Source organism: Antedon mediterranea, chromosome 3, assembly GCF_964355755.1.
Source record: "Antedon mediterranea chromosome 3, ecAntMedi1.1, whole genome shotgun sequence".
NCBI lineage: Eukaryota > Metazoa > Echinodermata > Crinoidea > Comatulida > Antedonidae > Antedon > Antedon mediterranea.
This window is the reverse complement of record NC_092672.1, coordinates 11,603,343-11,623,174: the sequence shown is the minus strand read 5'-3', so window position 1 is coordinate 11,623,174 and position 19,832 is coordinate 11,603,343. Positions and strand designations below refer to the sequence as shown.

The 19,832-nt window shown below is 35.2% G+C and overlaps 2 protein-coding genes across 4 annotated transcripts; one reads left to right on the top strand and one right to left on the bottom strand.

Annotated features, from left to right (window-relative positions):
* Positions 1–124: 124 nt before the first annotated feature.
* On the bottom strand, positions 125–15,771 carry LOC140044887 (tRNA (cytidine(32)/guanosine(34)-2'-O)-methyltransferase-like). 3 transcript variants are annotated; one of them, XM_072089582.1, is made up of 10 exons: positions 15,527–15,771; positions 6,064–6,133; positions 4,924–5,026; positions 4,278–4,356; positions 3,945–3,997; positions 3,414–3,467; positions 3,097–3,199; positions 2,732–2,815; positions 2,302–2,405; positions 125–1,802 (listed from the first exon to the last, which is right to left on the bottom strand). In XM_072089582.1, the coding sequence occupies exons 1-10, from the start codon at positions 15,645–15,647 to the stop codon at positions 1,602–1,604; spliced, it is 972 nt and encodes a 323-aa protein (XP_071945683.1). In that variant the 5' UTR covers positions 15,648–15,771; the 3' UTR covers positions 125–1,601. The 3 variants fall into 3 exon arrangements, with proteins under 3 accessions (XP_071945683.1, XP_071945685.1, XP_071945684.1); XM_072089584.1 differs by lacking the exon at positions 15,527–15,771 and adding an exon at positions 13,291–13,318; XM_072089583.1 differs by lacking the exon at positions 15,527–15,771 and adding an exon at positions 6,608–7,159.
* On the top strand, positions 11,025–12,170 carry LOC140043573 (uncharacterized). Its single transcript, XM_072088094.1, has 2 exons — positions 11,025–11,126; positions 11,411–12,170. Exons 1-2 carry the CDS (start codon positions 11,072–11,074, stop codon positions 12,040–12,042), a joined length of 687 nt encoding a protein of 228 aa, XP_071944195.1. The 5' UTR covers positions 11,025–11,071; the 3' UTR covers positions 12,043–12,170.
* Positions 15,772–19,832: the final 4,061 nt, after the last annotated feature.

The window sequence follows — 19,832 nt, the reverse complement described above, 5'->3', positions numbered from 1 at the left end:
GGATTGTTTGCAACTCGTCACGGTTGAAAAGGTGTTTTCACACAGATCGCGAAGACGTTTTATGATTATCCATACACAGAGTAGCCAAACACGCGCTTTGCATTATGAGATATGTTTTCAATACATACACACATTATTTCTTTATTGTATATTACACATAGTTTTAATATTCTGTATCAAAATTAGCGTTTAAAAGGTGAAATCAAACATAATTGTGGCAAAATCCAATAATAATGATACAGCTTTTGTATGATTTATTCAAAATAAAATGTCATGAATACTTCAGAAATCAAACTTGTGTCAAAACTATTAAAAGAATCTTCCCGCTAAATTATGACTAACAAAGCTACATTTACCAACACCTCTGGAGAAGGACGAAGTAGATGTGGTCTTATCGAAATGTTCAAAACCATCCATGGTATAGAAAATATCAAGGAAAATTCATTTTTCACTCAAAGACGGTACACAACTAGAGGACACTCTCTCATTAAAAAAAACATAATACTATCGGGAGAGATAATTTTGTTTACGTCAGAGCAATTAATAAATGGAACTCGCGGCCAGAATATGTCATTAACAGCTCAAATACATTAAAAAACAACCTCAACATTCATGCAAACAAAAGGAGAGAAGGCAACTATTACAAGCATCAAACTCGCTGCATCTTTAAATAAAATAAGAATCGTTAAAGTAAAGAACCTAATTAAACTTTCCATTCCAACATAGAATAAATACAGTAGTAGTAACGCTTTGTCTACACTATCAAACTTTTATGTGTCAAAACAAGGCCATATAAGATGGCTGCAGTCACGTGCTCAAGTTAGTGTTTACCAATCGACCAACTGAAATTGCTGAACATGTTTAAAAATGTTTAAAAACATTTAGCCTATATTTTTATAATTTACACGTGCGTAGCCTGTCACTTTTGACGTGCTCGTATAACGAAATTTGAGTTGAAAAGTAAGTCAAGAAAACAGAAATCGGGCAAAAAGAGTGCGTATTAACATTCAACGCGCAGTACACATGCAAAAATCTGCGCACTCATGGCAATTTTTTAAACGCTTAAAATTGCCTGAAACGTATTCTTATTTCATCGAAAATAAATTTTGACAATTTGGAAAATTTTAAGCGTGTGTACGCATGCTTTACATGCCCTACGCACGTAATTGTATTGCCATATGATGATTTATGCCCTGAAATTTATTAGTCCCAAATTTTATTTAGTTGTGATTCATGCTTGTGAAGATATGATTACAAACGTGATTTCGTTAAATCGTGCGTAGACTGTGTAATTTTTTATTGCGCACCGTGAAAACATAACCACATCGATTCCTGGCCATAAGGAATATACATTGTCTTTGCACTCAATCAGGGTCATCATATCATCAAGTCATTGGTTGTACTATTGCCTCTTCTTTATCACTTAGTAGCAGCAGCTAAGTCTGATTCATCGGCACTCATCAGGGTCATCATCCATCAGGGTCATCATCATCATCAACTCATTGGTTGTACTATTGCCTCTTCTTTATCACTAGTAGCAGCAGTAAGTCTGATTCATCGGCACTCATCAGGGTCATCATCCATCAGGGTCATCATCATCATCAAGTCATTGGTTGTACTATTGCCTCTTCTTTATCACTAGTAGCAGCAGCTAAGTCTGATTCTTCTTGTGTAGTAGAAGCACCAGCCACATCCTGTTTTGCTAACTGATCCGATTTCTTTAATTTGCAAGCTGTTTGATAGGGTGGGTTGATTGGGGACTGGGTTGGTGGTAAATACTTGTAGCCAGCCCCATGTTCAAGCTGCAATGAAAAGGAAATACCTTAAATTTAAACGGATGTCATCATTCTATTAATTTGTATGGCAGCATTTATAGTACAGTACTTGCAAAAGGTTGAATTATTTTTTTTTTATTTTATTCAATATGGAAGATATGCAAGATATACAGTAATGTATCGCACATACATTATGTAGTACACAACATTTTAAAAAAGTCTGAATAGACTTTTTATTTGCATTAGATATGGAATTAGTGATGAAAAACTCTTTTTATTGTTGATTTAAAAATAAGTAAGTAATAAGTATTCTTTCATCCATTTTGTTTGATGTTAATTATTAGAAATAAGATTCTCAATGTACATTATTGTTGTAATACTTGAACATGTGCAGATCAATATGTGCACTTATACATGCACATTATATGATATAGTGTTTTAGATTTACACTTCTACTGAAAACTGTATCAATACAAACATAAGTAGTTGATTTGTTTCGCGTTAGTTAAAACCTGAAATAACTTACTTCTAGAGGATAATTCTTGTCTGAATCATAAGCACTGAGGTCTCCACAAGCAAGAAAGGGTACAATGACACGATTTACCCCTGTTAGTGAGTTGAAGTCAACATCTAAGAACATCAGAAATGTAAAGTAAATTGCAAGAATGGAGTGGCGTAATAGGGGTATGTATGTGAGGGGCATGTGTTCAAGTGCCATATTGTATAGTATGTATCCTTGGGTAAGATACTTTACTATCATTGCTTCATCTTTTGGATGGAACCTAAAGCTGTTGGTTCATTATACATACAGTAAATTGAACATGTGCATGATAAAGAACTTGTTACAATATTCACAAGGAGTAGAGGTAGAGGAACTGTTCATGGTCCTTTACTGGGCCCTCTGGGAGAACTGTCTTATAACGAAGACATCACGCTGTAGTAAGAAGAAAATTTACCATAGTGCTGGTCCAGCAGTGGATTTGACATGTTAGGTACATAGCCTTTTGGTGGCGAGTAGCCCTGACAGACCACAAAGGATTCTGCAAAAACAATTGGTATGCATTATAATTTATTCATTTATTTGTTGACCATATACACCTTTGTATCAGTGGCACTCACAATATGCGGTGCGGTCCAGCAAACAATGCAGAACATTATAGAAAAATAAAAAGATGAATAACTAAACAATAACTAAGCAAACAAAAACAAAATTAACTAGTATTAACTATAATGATTATCTTTATTACTACAGTACTAATATTACAGATCTTGATTTATGAAATAAACTCCACTCAAAGAACATGTTTACATCACACTGTACCTATACTTGAGTTTCTACTACTTCTTGGCTTTGAAACAGTCACTGTTGGAAAGAATATCTTTAACTGAGAATATAGCAAAGTGACATCTTTACCACGAAAAATCTATAAAAAAAAGGTAAATGTTGATTACAAAGTATAGGACAAACTCATTTACATTTCTAGTTTAGTTTACGAACTGTTAAATATTTCAATCAAACTTTTTCCACTTTAAAAGTCACTTTACATGAATTTGCTACCATATGGCAGGTTGGGCTAATCAAGAATCTATATAATTACGCATGGTTATGGATTCAAATGATTGTTGTACAGATCTTACTTTGGCAACGAATGTACCATCAGATTTCAAAACATGTGTTGTAATGTTCAAAGCCTATAAAAAAATAAATAAAAACAAATATATAATTATTTTTCTTTATTACATTATATCCCCTGTTTATCATTATAATTTTTTTTTACTGTATAGTAAATAACAATACCTAATTTTACATTCAACCCTGAAAGGGGTTGGACACAGTTCATATGAAGTTTCTTTCTTAATAATCAAGTCAAGTCAAGTATCATTTATTATCATTTGTTTTAAGAAAAAACATAGAAATAGGGATGTTCCATGCAGGGTGTCCCAAACGAGGGGCTCCTACTGTATACTGAAAATATTTCACTGATGATCAGCAACAGGCTTGCAAAAACCTTGTTCTCCTGAAAATTTATCTGGTTTTCGCATTTTAAATATGATCTTTTCACACAGAACATCATTCTGGTGTCTTGTTGTTAGGGGAAGTTGTCTTTAATAATTGTACTGTATTATAATAGTGCTATCCTTGTCTCACAATAAGTTATTTGTACTTACAGCCAGAAGCAGCTGCGCTTGTATGTATTCATCTATATCATGAAGTCCTGTTACTATAATGGAAATTGTAAATATTGTGAGTTTATTATTAGTATTATCTGTAATTATGAAAAACACAGCTTTATGCTTGTTTCCATCATTACTTTACAGCAATGTAATAATATACAAGTAATGAATGTTTATGAGTGTAATGGTACAAATAATGGCATGAGGTGAATAGCGACAGCGTTTAATAGTCCGTACTATTGCACGCCATGTTGACCCACAATCGTCCAATCAAATGACAGGAATTTATTTAGGTGTTACATAATAATTTATAATAGTTGGTCTTACCATCGGGGGCTCCATCACAGACCACTAGATCTGCTTTCTCTCCTTCAAAATGACTGACAATTTCATTGGCTGTTGACACCTGTATGCAAACAGAAAATATATGTGTATTTTAAGCACTCAATATCCCGAAGCAGCTCAAATCTAAAGCTCGGTTCTCACTTCGACTCAACTCAAGGATACAACTGGTCTTTAAGTGATTTGACCAATCACGACATGAATCATCCAAATTGTCTATGTGATTCGTCAACTCACTTTGTGTGTGTTGTGCGTTTTGAATGTTGTGTTGAGTTTAAGTGGGAACCAAGCATATAGATAGTCAGACAATTATGACACCAGTGTAAATGTGTAACATTATTAGCAGATAAAGCCAGTTACTAAAAGTAGTTAAACAATAATTACAGGTTTATTTGATATCAACAATTGTCTCTTCCTTAACAGTCTCTATTCAACCAACAAGGTCTCTCTATGAACGCCTCACTTAGGAGAGTGACATATATTCTATTTATAGAGTTACACCAGTAGCACAGATTTTTTCTGAATCTTAAAATTATCACTAAATAATTATACAAGGTTTACAAGAATTTGTAATCATTCAATGTAAAACTGCCCATTAATGTACTGATTTTTAATTAGTTCTGAGCAGTACCTTTGTAATGTCACCTTGTAGCTGTGTAACACCTGGTAATGGAGCCATTGCTTGCAGATCTACTGCAACAATCTTTACCTGGTCTCTGGTCTCTTCTTTTGCACTATTTATTAGTAAAATTAATTCATTATGCAGTATAAAATATGTGACTAGAAAAACCAAAAATGTTAACTCATCATGAAAACCATTTACAAAATGTTAATATGGTGATGGTTAATATTTAATGGTTAGCTTGTATTACTTGTTAAGATGTATTGTCCCTTGAAACACACAAAAATGAAGGTCAAAATATTCTAAATTTAAATTGGCCATATCACAGTAATATTAAAGTTGTTCACTTTAAGTCAAAAATTCAAGCCAAAAACAACAAGTCTACGTAATTAACAGGTAAATTAATTTGATTACATTTTGTCTGGAAAATCGTCGCTAGCGAAAGTAAACAAAGATTTCAAACCATGAATATGCATTATGTATGGTGCTAATGAAGATTGTTTACAACTTGTCACGATTGAGAAGGTGTTTTCAAACAGATCGCGAGGAAATGTTATGATTATGCATACAGCGTAGCCAAACATGTTTTTAACAAAAAAAATGTCTCTATTTCAGTTAAATTTTTTTTACTAATTTTTGGTGAAAGTTAATAACAATTATGCTGCTTCAAAATGATCCACTTTTTGTCGAAATCTGTTAAAAAAATTTTTGGGGAATTAGTCAAAGGGACAATACATCTGTATACATAGGAAAATAATAGGAGCATAGGTTGAACGCTAAGTTAATATCCAAGTGTGACTTCTTAGCACAAGGCAAACAAATTGAAATACAGTATAGTCGATTCTCCCAATACAGATTTTCATGAGGTCTAAATGCTCACATATTTGATTTTCAGTCGACTCTCTCAATACCAGAAATTCTGCCAAAGCATGAAATTTTAAATGGTCACAAATTTGATTTACCGTATATTCAATTCTATCAATTCCAGAAACTCTGCTAAGTAATGGTCTTAAATTTGATTTCTACCATTAAAATAAAATTCAAACATTTCTGGAAGACCAAACGTATTAGGCTGGACCAAACATATTCCGGTGTTGCGAGTGTGAGTTAAGTTGGTACAATAAATAATAGTGCCTGTGTAATGTTTACCGTAGTTTACGACTTAAAACTTGGCTCCAGCTCCCAGGTGCTGCACATAAATCAACAGCTCTAGTAACACCTACAAATATAGGAAAAAAATATTCGTTGTAACCATACAGTACTTAACACAACCAAATATTTCGCTCTAACTAAAGATCTTTGATACAATTATATTATGCACTTGTCAATTGTATGACCCACTATACGACCCTCGGGAGAGGTGCGTCATTTGTCCGATGTGCGTCATACCATTGAATACCACCCGTGCGTCAAAAATGTGACTTACCTTAGGTGACCATGACGCACCCATTTTGACACACTGTTACCATGTTGTTTATGATATGGTGGGTGGTAAAGTGACGGACATTGACACACCTTGTCTATTGATATGACGTACCATCTAGGTTTTTTGACGCACCCCTGCGTCAGTAATTATTTGTAAATGACGCACCCATGACGCACCCCTCCCGGGGGTCGTATAGTGGGTCATACAATTGACAAGTGCATTATTCTATTATGAATACAAACAGGTATAGCAAAATGTTTTAATCACCACCACACTGTTTATCTAAAATTGTATAATAAATATACATCTCCGTTGATGTTTCCATATTATAGTGCTACCACATCCAAGCTTTTGTCTGCTACAATATGAAAATGTACATACATAATTATCATCTGATCTGTATAGTGCTTGTACAAAGTAAATGCACTGAAGTTCAACTGTTCTTAGAGCTGGTAATTAATATTAAAGAGTTCATTGGGAAGTTTGATAGACAAGCTACACGTCTGTGAAGTGACCAATTTCACTGGGATCCAATCTCTCTCCTCGACTTGCCGAATGGGATGGACAAATTCATTCTGAATGGCAATGCATCTGATGAAGTTCTGGGAGGTGAGCTGTTTCAGGTGTAAGAATGAGGAGTCAACCTTTCAGACAACCTTATGTTCGGGCAATACCGATCCACTGTCCGATGGGGAAGCACCAACTGTGTGATGCTGAAATACAGTAGTGAAAGCATTTGCGATGCTCATGGAGTCACCAGGAAGGAAGACACTCAACCAAACCCAGAAGTGGATGAAACAAGATTATGACCTTAAGTACTGAAACGTCCATAACAGTGCCACTGCAGGGAAAAGTATACATTCTTGACAATCATCGGTTGTTCAACCCAATGTTCCTGAAATCAAATTGAGCCAGCATCAGCAGTAGCCAGGAGCCACTCTCTTAGGCCCACTGCACAGCTGAGCAGCATCAGCAGTAGCCACTCTTAGGCCCACTGCACAGATGAGCCAGCATTAGCAGTAGCCACGAGCCACTCTCTTAGGCCCACTGCACAGCTGAGCAGCATCAGCAGTAGCCACTCTTAGGCCCACTGCACAGATGAGCCAGCATTAGCAGGAGCCACGAGCCACTCTCTTAGGCCCACTGCACAGCTGAGCTAGCATTAGCAGTAGCCACTCTTAGGGCTACTACACAGCTGAGCTAGCATTAGCAGTAGCCAGGGGCCACTCTTAACGGCCCACTGCACAGCTGAGCCAGCATTAGAAGTGGCCAGGAGCCATCAGAGCGCTGATTTCACAATTAAATTAGTGGGGAATGTAGTGGGATCGCCAAAATAAGGCAATCTGCCGTGTTGCCTCTACAGGCTGAAGTTCACTTTCCATTTGCTCTACTCGTTCCATGTGCCAGATATCTGACAGTTGTAATATAAACAGTTGAGGGGAACCATGACTGGGAGAACCATGACTGGGGCAACCATGACTGGGGCAACCGCTGGCTTCCAACACTCAGATCCAGAAGCTTAAAATTTGGATGGTTGTTCACTGTTCTTCCCCACTATCAACGCAACGTCACACCACCACCAAAATTCGGTCTTCCCTAGGCCATTTGTTGGTGATTTAACCTAATGTTCCTGATCAATCAATTGAGCCAACATTGCCAAGAGCCACTTTAGGCCCACTTCACAACTGTGCCTCATTTTAAATAGGGGCCAGGGCCTAAAAATGGAAAATTTTAGGTGCCAAACTCAAATTAGTGTTCTATCTTTGCATTACAATGACACAACCGGGCCGGCTGGTATTTTCCAGGCCATCCGTTGGTGGTTCAAGCTAGTGTTCCTGATCAATCAAATTGAGACTGCACAACTTAGCCAGCATCAGCAGTAGCCAAAGTCTGCAGTACTCTCGTTCTACGAAATAATAATGCACTTGTCAATTGTATGACCCACTATATGACCCCCGGGAGAGGTGCGTCATTTGTCCGATGTGCGTCATACCTTTGAATACCATGACGCACCTGTGCGTCAAAAATGTGACTTACCTTTAGGTGACCATGACGCACCTATTTTGATGCACTGTGACCATGTTGTTTATGATATGGTGGGTGGTAAAGTGACGGACATTGACACACCTTGTTCATTGATGTGACGTACCATCTAGGTTTTTTGACGCACCCTTGCGTCAGTAATTATTTGTAAATGACGCACCCATGACGCACCTCTCCCGGGGGTCGTATAGTGGGTCATACAATTGATAAGTGCATAAGGCTGATGACTGGTGCATTAACTGCTGGTTTCCAATGTTCAGATGCAGAAACTTCAAGTTTGGATGGGCGTTCACTGTATTGTTTTGTTCCTCCTTCAGTTCTTCTTTAGACCGACGGCCATATTCCTCTCTACTACATTGGATCCCAGTGCTTAGAGGGCTTAGACTAGGGAGAGTTTTCTGCAACAACAATGACGTATACAAAAAAGGTGAAATGTCCCCGAGTCGAATGCTCTCTACTCTAGTCCACTAGCTTATCTAGTAGATCCCTATCCTATATAGGCCTACCATATATAGGTATATGGCTCAGGCTCACTATACCAACACGAATATGAAAAACCAATGTCGCCTATAATTACTGTGTTACTGTATATATTTAAAACTATGCACTAAAAGTGTGATTTAAAGCGTTATGACGGTACAGGAAACGTTATTCTTTGTATTGGCCAAGTTTCATTTTGAAAATCCTTGCCCTTAAAAAATAATGTCACTTTAAACTTCATGATATGACACAAAACCGCCTGTCGCCGGCCAATTTCATAATATTCACTAGTGTAAAAATTAAATATAATCCCATTTATCATTGTAAATACTGTATATTTTGAAGCCTTACCTATACGTTTAATGCATGTAAGTGAAATTTTGACAAAAAATGAGTTTTATTTAAAAAAATTCTTCAATTAAATATGTCGCACAAATGACGTAACTTACGTTACAGACTTTAAAAAATGCATTAAATATCAATTAATAATTACCTATAAAAGTGTTTTTCTTCGTATTATATGTGATTTGTACTCTTGATAACGATTATATTGCTTGCGCGGATGAAATATAATGTAAATACGTTATAAAATTGCCTGGAAAGTGTTAATGAAAAACGATTGGTTAAGCGATGTAACCTACGTTACCCCATTTCTTCTTAGGATCCGGTTTGTGTACACACATGTTATAATAATTTATAAGATTAGTTACGTCAAGTTTAATTTTAAACTGATTATTTTGTTGTTGTTTTAAGATTTAATTATTTGAGCCTTTGAAGTTCATTTGAAATTTACGTTATGGTAACTTACGTTACCATATATATTGTTACTGATGAGCTTTAATATTGTGGACATTTCTAAGGAATACAGATATTCTTATGATCAAGAAAACGCCCTCTGAAACAATAAAAAGTTTTAACCACGTGATTCGGCAGACAGCGGCAATTTTGACCACGTTTTTATAAATACTTCTTCACAATTTCATAGTTTATTCGTCATATATCAGATTTTCGAGTATATTTTAGTAAGTATTCAAATGCTTAATTCACTAAAGATCATTTAGAACAACTTTCCTAATGTTTATAATTTAGGAAATTAGACAGATATGCAAGTATGTTATTACATTGTACAATTTACACTAGTAAGCTAGTATAGGCAACAACGTAACGTAAATTACACTACATGTAACGTAGGTTACCATTTTATATACCTCATTTCTAAGACGTCTTGTTTTTTTTCTACTCAGTATATTCAAATAATTTAAGTTATATTATACAGGCAATAATGAACATTACCTCCAACCGGAGTTGATTTTATTTAGGGTTATTTTATGGGAAGTTTCTTTGCCCTTGATACTATGGTAACGTAAGTTTCACATTGATGTTGTATGTCTATGTTGTTGTAACATTACCGAACATAGCAATGATATTAAGATAATATCTGTGTATATATGTTTATGAATATTCATTGTCAAACGTATGTCATGTACCTGGATACATCTTGTTTCATTGTAATATCGATACTCACAAGTATTAATAGTAAGTTCATGGTAACGTAAGTTACATAATTTACTACATACAAAGTCAATGTATTTTTTTACATTATGGTTATTTAAAGTGTAAAAATATAGTTTACTATTTGTTTATTTCGATTTAATACTAATACATTTTGTTAAACACTAGGTGACACTGGTGATAATGGTAAAGTCACGAGCCGAGATTCAGGCAGCGTATCGGGAACGACAAAAAGAGAAGCGAGGAGCAGAGTACTTGCAAGCAGAAGCAAGACGTGCAATGAAATACTATGTTCCGTCAGCAGAACTTACAACAAGAGATAGAAATGCACGGAGAGCGACGGTGAAAAGAAGAGTACAGAAACATTGAAGGTACGTGAAGCAAGTTCAAGCCCAACTACAAGTACAACACCCAGAAGAAGCTGACGAACCTAGTAGTAGTAATGATGATTCAGCCATATCTTCCGATGTGGTTTCACCAACTTCTCCTCTACGCATCAAGATGTCGTTTAAGAGACGTATTTCTACTCGAAAACGTGTTGGCAGAGCACTAAGTCGAGCCCATCGTCGCATCGAAAAATTAAATTTGGAGTTACAGAAAATGACCATACAAAAAAAAACCATAAACAAGCGCTATGAAAGAGCTTTGAAGAAAGTAAATAAGAATTGCATCCCATCTACCAGTCATGACTCGTCCATGAGTAGTACTGACTCTCCAAGATCGAAAGCAAATCAGGATTTACGAAATGCAGGTAGGTCACGAATGAATGTACTGTTTTATTCACGCATAATTATTATTAATAATGATAATATTGGCTATTTATAATATAGAGCAAATATCCACAAAATGTACTCAAGGCCTTATAATTGATAACTTGTTCCATGTCGTGTATGGTGATGTGAATATACGTATTTTCTTTTTCTGCCCATTACATGCCGCTTAAACCATTATCTTCCTGAACATATCAATTGAGATAATATTTAAATATTCTAAACCGTACTTAATTTAGTATTGATGTAATTTCCAATTTTCTAGGTATGTCACCAAGATCAGTACCCAAAGGGTTGAAAAAACAACTCCTGCTTTCACATGCACTGCTCGATGAAATAAGAGAGAGCACAGAGATAAATCAAGGGCAGAAGGCCAGAAGAATGATTAGCAATGTTCTATCTGGAAAGATAATCAAGAAATACAGGTTAATCGCGCGTGTTTCAAGGGAGTCGGGCCTTGGTCAACGTAACCTATCCAAGACGAAAAAGCAAGGAATCACAGCTGCGAAGTATGTAAAAAAGGCGTGGGGAGTTCTTCATAATGAAGTATTAGGCTTCATGGAAAGAGATGACAACTCCAGGATGATGCCAGGAAAACGAGATGCCTGCAAAACATCTTCTACCAAAGAAAAACGCCAGATAAGATACCTCAATGATTACATGATGAACTTGTTTGCCAAGTACAAAAGTGAAAATCCCGAGCAACGGAAGGTTTCTTTTTCCTCGTTTAAGAAAATCCGACAAAGAAATGCTAATATTAAACTTGTCAAATTCACAGCAAGAAACACAAGTCTTTGCCAAAAACATCAGAACTTTGCCCTTCAGTTAAACGTATTAAAATCTCTAGGTGTGATCACAATCACAAGCCCCGATGAAGCAATCAAATCAATTAATTGAAACATTAAAGGAAATGTAACTTACGTTACTAAGAAAGTTGAGACTGATATAAGCATTAGGCCAAGCAACTGTAAAGTTCACAGAATTATAATAAATAATAATAATCATATTAACCAAAACAATAGTATGTACACTAGCATTATAAAATTCACTAATTTACATTTTCATATGAGAGTTTTTATGAATAAATATATATTATACATATAAAATATGCATTGAATTAATAGAAGATAAAAAAAAGGGATGATTTAATGAAACATATAATCTGTTTGCCTACTAAAGTGATGGCAATGATCTAAAATACCAATGAGGTTTATTGTTAAAAGTTACAAATGTTGTTTTTATTTAACTATTTTGATGACGAATTCATCTTTCAATTCAGTAATTTACGTTACTGAATACGTAATTTACGTTACTCAATTGTAACACAGTATACATTTTCTAAGAAAGATAACACCAGTTTTGTCATATGACTATTTAATAGAGTACAATAATGAGTGTTAATTTATGTGAATTTAAGACAGGAATGTATGCGGACATACAAGAAATCAACAACAACCTTTGATTGACGACTCATTTTATTATAGATGTTAATAAAGTATAAACTATAAAATACAATATGTATTAGTGAATGTAACAATATGTAAGTTATTATACATGTTTTTGTTTGATTACATACACTATTTTATAGTTTCATATTCATAGAAATATAATATTGTTGCCTTTATAATCGTTTACATTGAAAGTCGAAAATAAAACATGTAACGTAGGTTACAACCACGATTCCAGTTGCAATCATTCATTTTGTTGACAATTTTACATTGATAAATATTATGTGAGGAAAATAACAGAGAAGTAAATATAGATGTTGCACTTTAGTTTAGTAACAATTATAAAATGTTTCGTCAACATTTGTTTTTGAGAATTTTCATTTCCTAATGTTGCTAATATACTGAGCCCGAGCCATATATAGTAGTACTACTAGGCCTACTAGGTAGGCCGAGCCTATTCAACCTACTAGGCTAGTAGTACTACCTACTACTTACTAGGCCTAGTACTACTACTACTCTACTATCTTCTACTAGGCTAGGCCTAGCCTTTTTAGAATGTAGTTGTAGGCCTAGCTAGCTAAACTAACCTGTCTGCAGGCTATTAATTAAAGTCTAAAATAGGCTTTAGGCTACCTAGTAGTAGGACCGGCCTAGGCTAGCCTAACTAGGCCGAGGCCTAGGACCAGGTTAGGCTTACCATGCAGGACCATGCCGCATGATACATGGGATGCTAGTCAAGTCGCCCCATCGCAAAGTCGCCCCATACAAAGTCGCCCCATACACAGTCGCCCCATCGCAAAGTCGCCCCAAAACAAAGTCGCCCTGACACAGTCGCCCCATTGCAAAGTCGCCCCATCGCAAAGTCGCCCCAACGCAAAGTCGCCCCATCGCAAAGTCGCCCCAACACAAAGTCGCCCCATCGCAAAGTCGCCCCAAAACGTTAAAAAATAGTTTAAAAGTGCGTAAAATGTCGCAATGATACACAAAATAACACGGAACGTGTAGGCATAAAAGGGGAAGCCCCGCCATGTAGTCTCAGGTCACACGATCGGCACGCTCCCCAATCATCAGAGAGGAAGCCCCCAACTAATCACTCCGCGGTCGCACTAACGTGCTAGCTCTCACCAGAGGGAAACCCCCCGTAATTACTCCGCCGTTGTCGCACTACAACGCACCATCTGCAGATGGGGAAACCCCGTCGGAGTTTTACGATGATATCAGTCGCGTTCGAAATCGGTGGCGTTTAATTTTGGTCGCGATAAAATGATGTTATACGATCTAGATTATTTTTACTTTGGTCGATGAATATTTATTATTATTAGGCCTATATTAATAATTGATTTTTGTTTTTATTTTACACTGAGGTCTATGATGAGAGAAAGATGTGTGCCTTAAAAATGACAATTTGTAAACATAGTTTAAGATTATAGTAAGCCTATTATTCAGCATAATGTCATTTAACAGTACATAAATTTAAATGTGAAATATTTTATAGGGAACGTAGGCTACGTCTGTGTCTTTTATTTTTATATGCAACAAATTAGGTAAAACAATTTATTTATAAACATTCAGTTTACTATTATATACATAGTATTACAATGAACATTGATTATAAGCCTGGAAATGCAATCCCATCATTATATCCATTATAAAATTGCATCATATCGCCACTATATGTCGTAAATGATGACGTGCATGTGTGTATTCGTCGTACGTCCGTGTACGTAATTCCGTGCCTCTTCACTGTCTTGTTTATTAAAATTAAATAAACACCCGATATGAGGATATTTATTAGGCATGATACATTGATAATTAGAATGTTCTATTACAAAAAGGGTTGAAAAGAATTTCTTCAGTAAAATGATCATTCTGCTGTTGAATAAAAAGCGACTCGCAATCTGAAACATTCTCTGAAACCAATCGGAGCTGCTCCTTCTCGTATCTGTTTCCTTCTCACAGCTGCTACGTCTTTCTGCTGCCCGTCGGGGATTCCCCTTTTAAAAAAAACACGCACACGATAATCATACTGTACGATGGTTTTTCCATGGTCAAAATGTAGCGTTTTAATTTTACTAAAATACCTGCATGTGTAAAACGATCATATCGGCGAAGAAATCCCCCTTTTTTTATTTCTTCAAGTCATAATTAAAATTAAATAACTATAGACACATAAGTTGTCAATAAATGCAAAATGATCAATAAGTAGCCTATATATAACATTTATTGTCTTACAACGCTGTTATTGTTTTAACTACTGTAAATATACGAAGGCCTACTATTTATACACTTATTATATTATCCTAAAAAATGAGCTGGTATCCACGCGTAGGTTGAAGAAAGATTCGTAATTGTGGCTCTGGTAACTAATTTTAAAATCATATTAAATTATTTTCGAAACTATAAATCAGGGATAATCTTTTCGAAATCTTTTTAGAACTTTCAAACAAGGGACTATTTTTTAATGATTTTTAAAAAGCACATCACTCCATTAAAACCTGTAAAATAAAAATTAAAACACAAATTATGTATATATTAATAGGATAAACATTATAATGTATACGACCTTTAGCGCGACCAAAGTAACAACGCAATCGATATCAAACGCAACCGCTATATGATTAAAACAGCGTACTACTACTAGCGGCGGCACTTCCGAAATAAAACCGTGGGCGACTTTGCGATGGGGCGACTTTGCGATGGGGCGACTTTGCGATGGGGCGACTTTGCGTTGGGGCGACTTTGCGATGGGGCGACTTTGCGATGGGGCGACTTTGTAATGGGGCGACTGTGCCGGGGCGACTTTGTTTTGGGGCGACTTTGCGATGGGGCGACTTTGTATTGGGCGACTTTGTATGGGGCGACTTTGCGATGGGGCGACTTGACTGGATCCCGATACATGCCATATGTATGGACATGGATGGAGTAAAACTTACCTGAAAATATATCGAAGTCTTCGTTAATTTGCAATAATTTAAATGCACTTCTAGCTCTCCAACCTTCTTCTTTAGCAAGACGATAATAAATATCACGTTTATCTTTTGAAGATCTACCCATTTTTCTTTGTTCTGTTTTTATCTCAGCTTATAGCTAGGCTAGCCCTAGAACCCTAGAAAAGACAAGAGGGCAGAAGTGTAGGTTAGGAATCCGATACGACCACCGAGAGCAAGAAGAGCAGACACGTGTGTTTTGTGTGTACAGTTATTTTCAATTGCATGTTGCTGCAGACTGTCCGCCATGCGGTATGTCTACTAGAGGGAGTTTGTGTCCGCCAACCGGTACCTTGTCAAATTGCCCGACGATTCCATTTTACAGTGGGTAATTACTGTAACTAGTACAATAGCCCGGCGATTCCATTTTACAGTGGGTAATTATTGTATCTACAGTGTGGTAGACCGTCAATTACTCGTATTGGTATTACTTATACTGGTATTTGATATACTGTGTGTAGTTTTTTGTTCTTTTTAATTAATAAATGACCTTTTACAATTGTCTATTGTGTTTTTTTTAAACATTGACGAATTAGAAAATATTGGCAACAGAGGGCGCTATTTCTACAGAAATAATAATACAGTAATAATAATGAAAGAGTAAGTAATACGACCAAAGATTTTAAAATCTCTCTGTTAGTGGTACAGTTACACTGTTCTACAATTTTAGTATCCCGTAACAGAGTAAACCCCCTATTGAATTACAACAATAATACGTTGCATGCTCCTACGAAATTTACGCATGTTTTGGGAGATACAGAATATTTTAGCTTAGTTAACATTTTAGATATCCCGACAGTTTTGTCAAGTACTCTCACATGCATTGATGAAGGGTTATTCATAAACTCATACTCATATATAACTCATTATAAGCCTATGATTATTCATTATTATTATTAAATATTGTTATTATTATTATCTTGCACCCTAGCCTATATAGCTCTCCGAATTTTATCTATAATTATAATTATTGTTTAATCTTAAGTTGTTTTAGGCCCATGTGACATTATGTTTAATTGTTTATTATTATTTTTACAAAGGAAAACGGACTTGGATTGGGAGGGGGGGGGGGAGTTCATGTTTGGTCAATAATATGTTAAACGGAGGGGGTAGGAGGGGGCATGGTGTCAATGGATATGCCTACATCGTGTGTAACTGTAACAGTGTCCGCCAGAAAGAGCTTTTAAGGGCATCTTTACATTAATTTATATTTACATTTATATGGATCAATTACAAATTATAACAGGCAACAGGTACGTTATGATACATAAACATCAGATAAGCCGTTGATTTCATCGCCCAAAAACGTGCCAATATTTGTTATAACGTAAAAGATATCCCAACTATCCACTAAAGAGACAGTTTATTAAATTACAATATTCTGTCACCGAAAAAAATATGATATACATTTAATTTCTTTTAATGTGATAGGCCTACTTCCAGACGGTTAAAATTATGAGTCTTGACTATACATCGTACCGTTTTTGAATGTCCGTTTAAAAATAGCAGAGAAATGCAGTTTGTTTTAATATAGGCCTAAAGATATAGGCCTAATATGCAGTTTGTCCACCAGAGAGAGTTTTTGGACGGGCCTAAGTTCTTTTTTAACCAAATAATTTGTCTGGTTGTGATCGTATATTTGAGCTTGGATGGGGAGGGGGCGTTAGTTCATGTTTAGTCGATATGTTGAACGGAGGGGGTGGGAGGGGGTATGGTGTGTAGAGATAGGCCTACACCGTGTGTAACTGAAGTCTCCGCCAGAGAGAGTTTAAGGGCATCTTTACATTAATTTGTATTTAGTACATTTATATGGATCAATTACAAATTATAGCAACAGGTACGTTCTATATAAACATCAGATAAGCCGTTGATTTCATCGCCCAAAAACGTTCCAATATTTGTTATAACGGTAAAGATAGCCAAACTGTCCATTAGAGAGACAGTTTATTGAATTACGATATTCTATCACCGAAAAAAATTTGATTTACATTTAATTTTTTAAATGTGATACTTCCAGACTGAGATAAATTATGAGTCTTGACTATACATCGTACCGTTTTTTGAATGTCCGTTTAAAATAGCAGAGAAATACAGTTTGTTTTAATATAGATATAGGCCTAATATGCAGTTTGTCTACCAGAGTGAGTTTTTGGACCTACGTTCTTAATAATTTGTCTGGGTGTGATCGTGTATTTGAGCATGGATGGGGAGGGGGAGAGAGTTGGTCAATGTGTTGAACGGAGGGGGAGTGGGATGGTGTGGACGTGAAGGGATAAGCCTACACCTTGTGTAACCGAATTGTCCGCCAGAGAGTGTTTAAGGGCATCTTTACATACATTTTTATTTTGTACATTTATATGAATCAATTACAAATTATAGCAACAGGTACGTTCTATATAAACATCAGATAAGCCGTTGATGTCATCGCCCAACCGTTTACGTTTATTTATCAATTTAATTTAACGTTGAAATCCAGTCGAATTTGGTTAAAGGGATATGTTTTCAATGTTGAAAAAAGATTGAAAGAGGTAGTTATAAATTATGCTTTCATGTTTTAACCCCTTTACAGTATACGTTTCTTTAGCAATCTCTTTTCAACGTTAATTTATCATTGAATAAAAGTTGAAATTATGTTTTCATGTTTTAACTCCATTACAGTATTACGTTTCTATATCAATCTCATTTCAACGATAATTTAACGTTATAATCGAGCTGGCTTTTGGTTAAAATGGCAACATGATTTGAATTGAACATTGTGTTACGTTTATAACACAATATAATGTTAACGTTAATTCAACGTTAAAATCCATTTGGCATTTTTGGTTAAAATGACAACATTTTTTCAACATTGAATAAAGGTTGAAATTACATTGTGTTAACGCCATTATTACGTTTGTTTTTCAATATTATTTCAACGTTAAGATGTATTGTCCCTTTGACTAATTCAACAAAATAAATTTATTTAAAAAAATTAATATTTCGAAAAAAAGTTGGTCATTTTGAAGTATCATAATAGTTATTAACTTTCACCAAAAATTAGTCGAAAAAAGTTGATTTAAAATTAAAACAAAACAGTAGACACAAGTATGAATATTTTCATAACCCAATTTAGGCCTATCCATTTTTAAACTTAACCTTATTTTTGCATGCAGATGTCATTTGTCCATTCGTCTACAAGCCTTTCGTTTTACTATTACAAATGTCTTAATTAAATGCACTGTGTTGAAGGGTGCAGTATGTTTGAATTTACAGTTTGTCTGTAATATTTCTGCTACAGTATTCTGTAGTATTTTGAAAGATATGCTACTTAAATTAGGGTGTATTTAAAACAATAATCATAATGAAGGTTACATTGGTTAAACATTAAATTATTACCCGAACCTTACTTTCTTTTAAAAAAATACAAATAATAAGTCAATCTATCAATATTCATGATAGTTTGCTCCTATGGAATTTATAAATTATATCTTATATGTTTAGGAAGTCTTTTTTATTTTTTACATTGTAATGTTTAATGTCTTTTGGAAACTCAGACCAAAAATCCCTTTTTTTAGATTCCACACATCATTTTTAACAAGGCTTTTTCTTGTAATTTGTTTTATAAAATTGTATGTACTGTGAAACAATAAAAATGATATGAAAAATTAATATGATTTTGAAATTATGAAGAATCAGATATACAGTAATTCGGTAAATAATGGCCAATGTAGTAGGCCTACACAGTAGTATAACAATAACAGTATAATAATGCTGCGCAGGATATAGCTATGCTAGTTAATAATACTACTAGTACTAGTATTATATGCAAAGGATGGCCACCGGCGACGGTTTTCAGCCGTTCCTACAATACGGACAATGCAGTTATTTTTTAGGCCTACGTTGTGTGATGTCTAGCATTAATTTGTTTGTTTTAAGGTTGTTATAGTTTTGATGTTATTTTTTAATGTATTCATCATGTGGAGATCTAAGATGGGATAAACCACCTGCAAGAAACAGGTTAGATTCACAGAATATTCTACTGATAAAAATATTGTATATAAAAACCGAACAGAAAAAATTCCATATACAAAACACCTCGGATTATGGTCTATCAAACTGCCATTTGGATATGTCGACGCAACTCTAGGAAAAGTGACGCTTTAGTAACGCAATTTACTTACAGAAACAAAGTACATATAATTTTTCCCTCTAAAAAAATGGTATCGTCAGGAATATGTTCCCCCTGTAGACATACCGCCTTGCAGACATTACA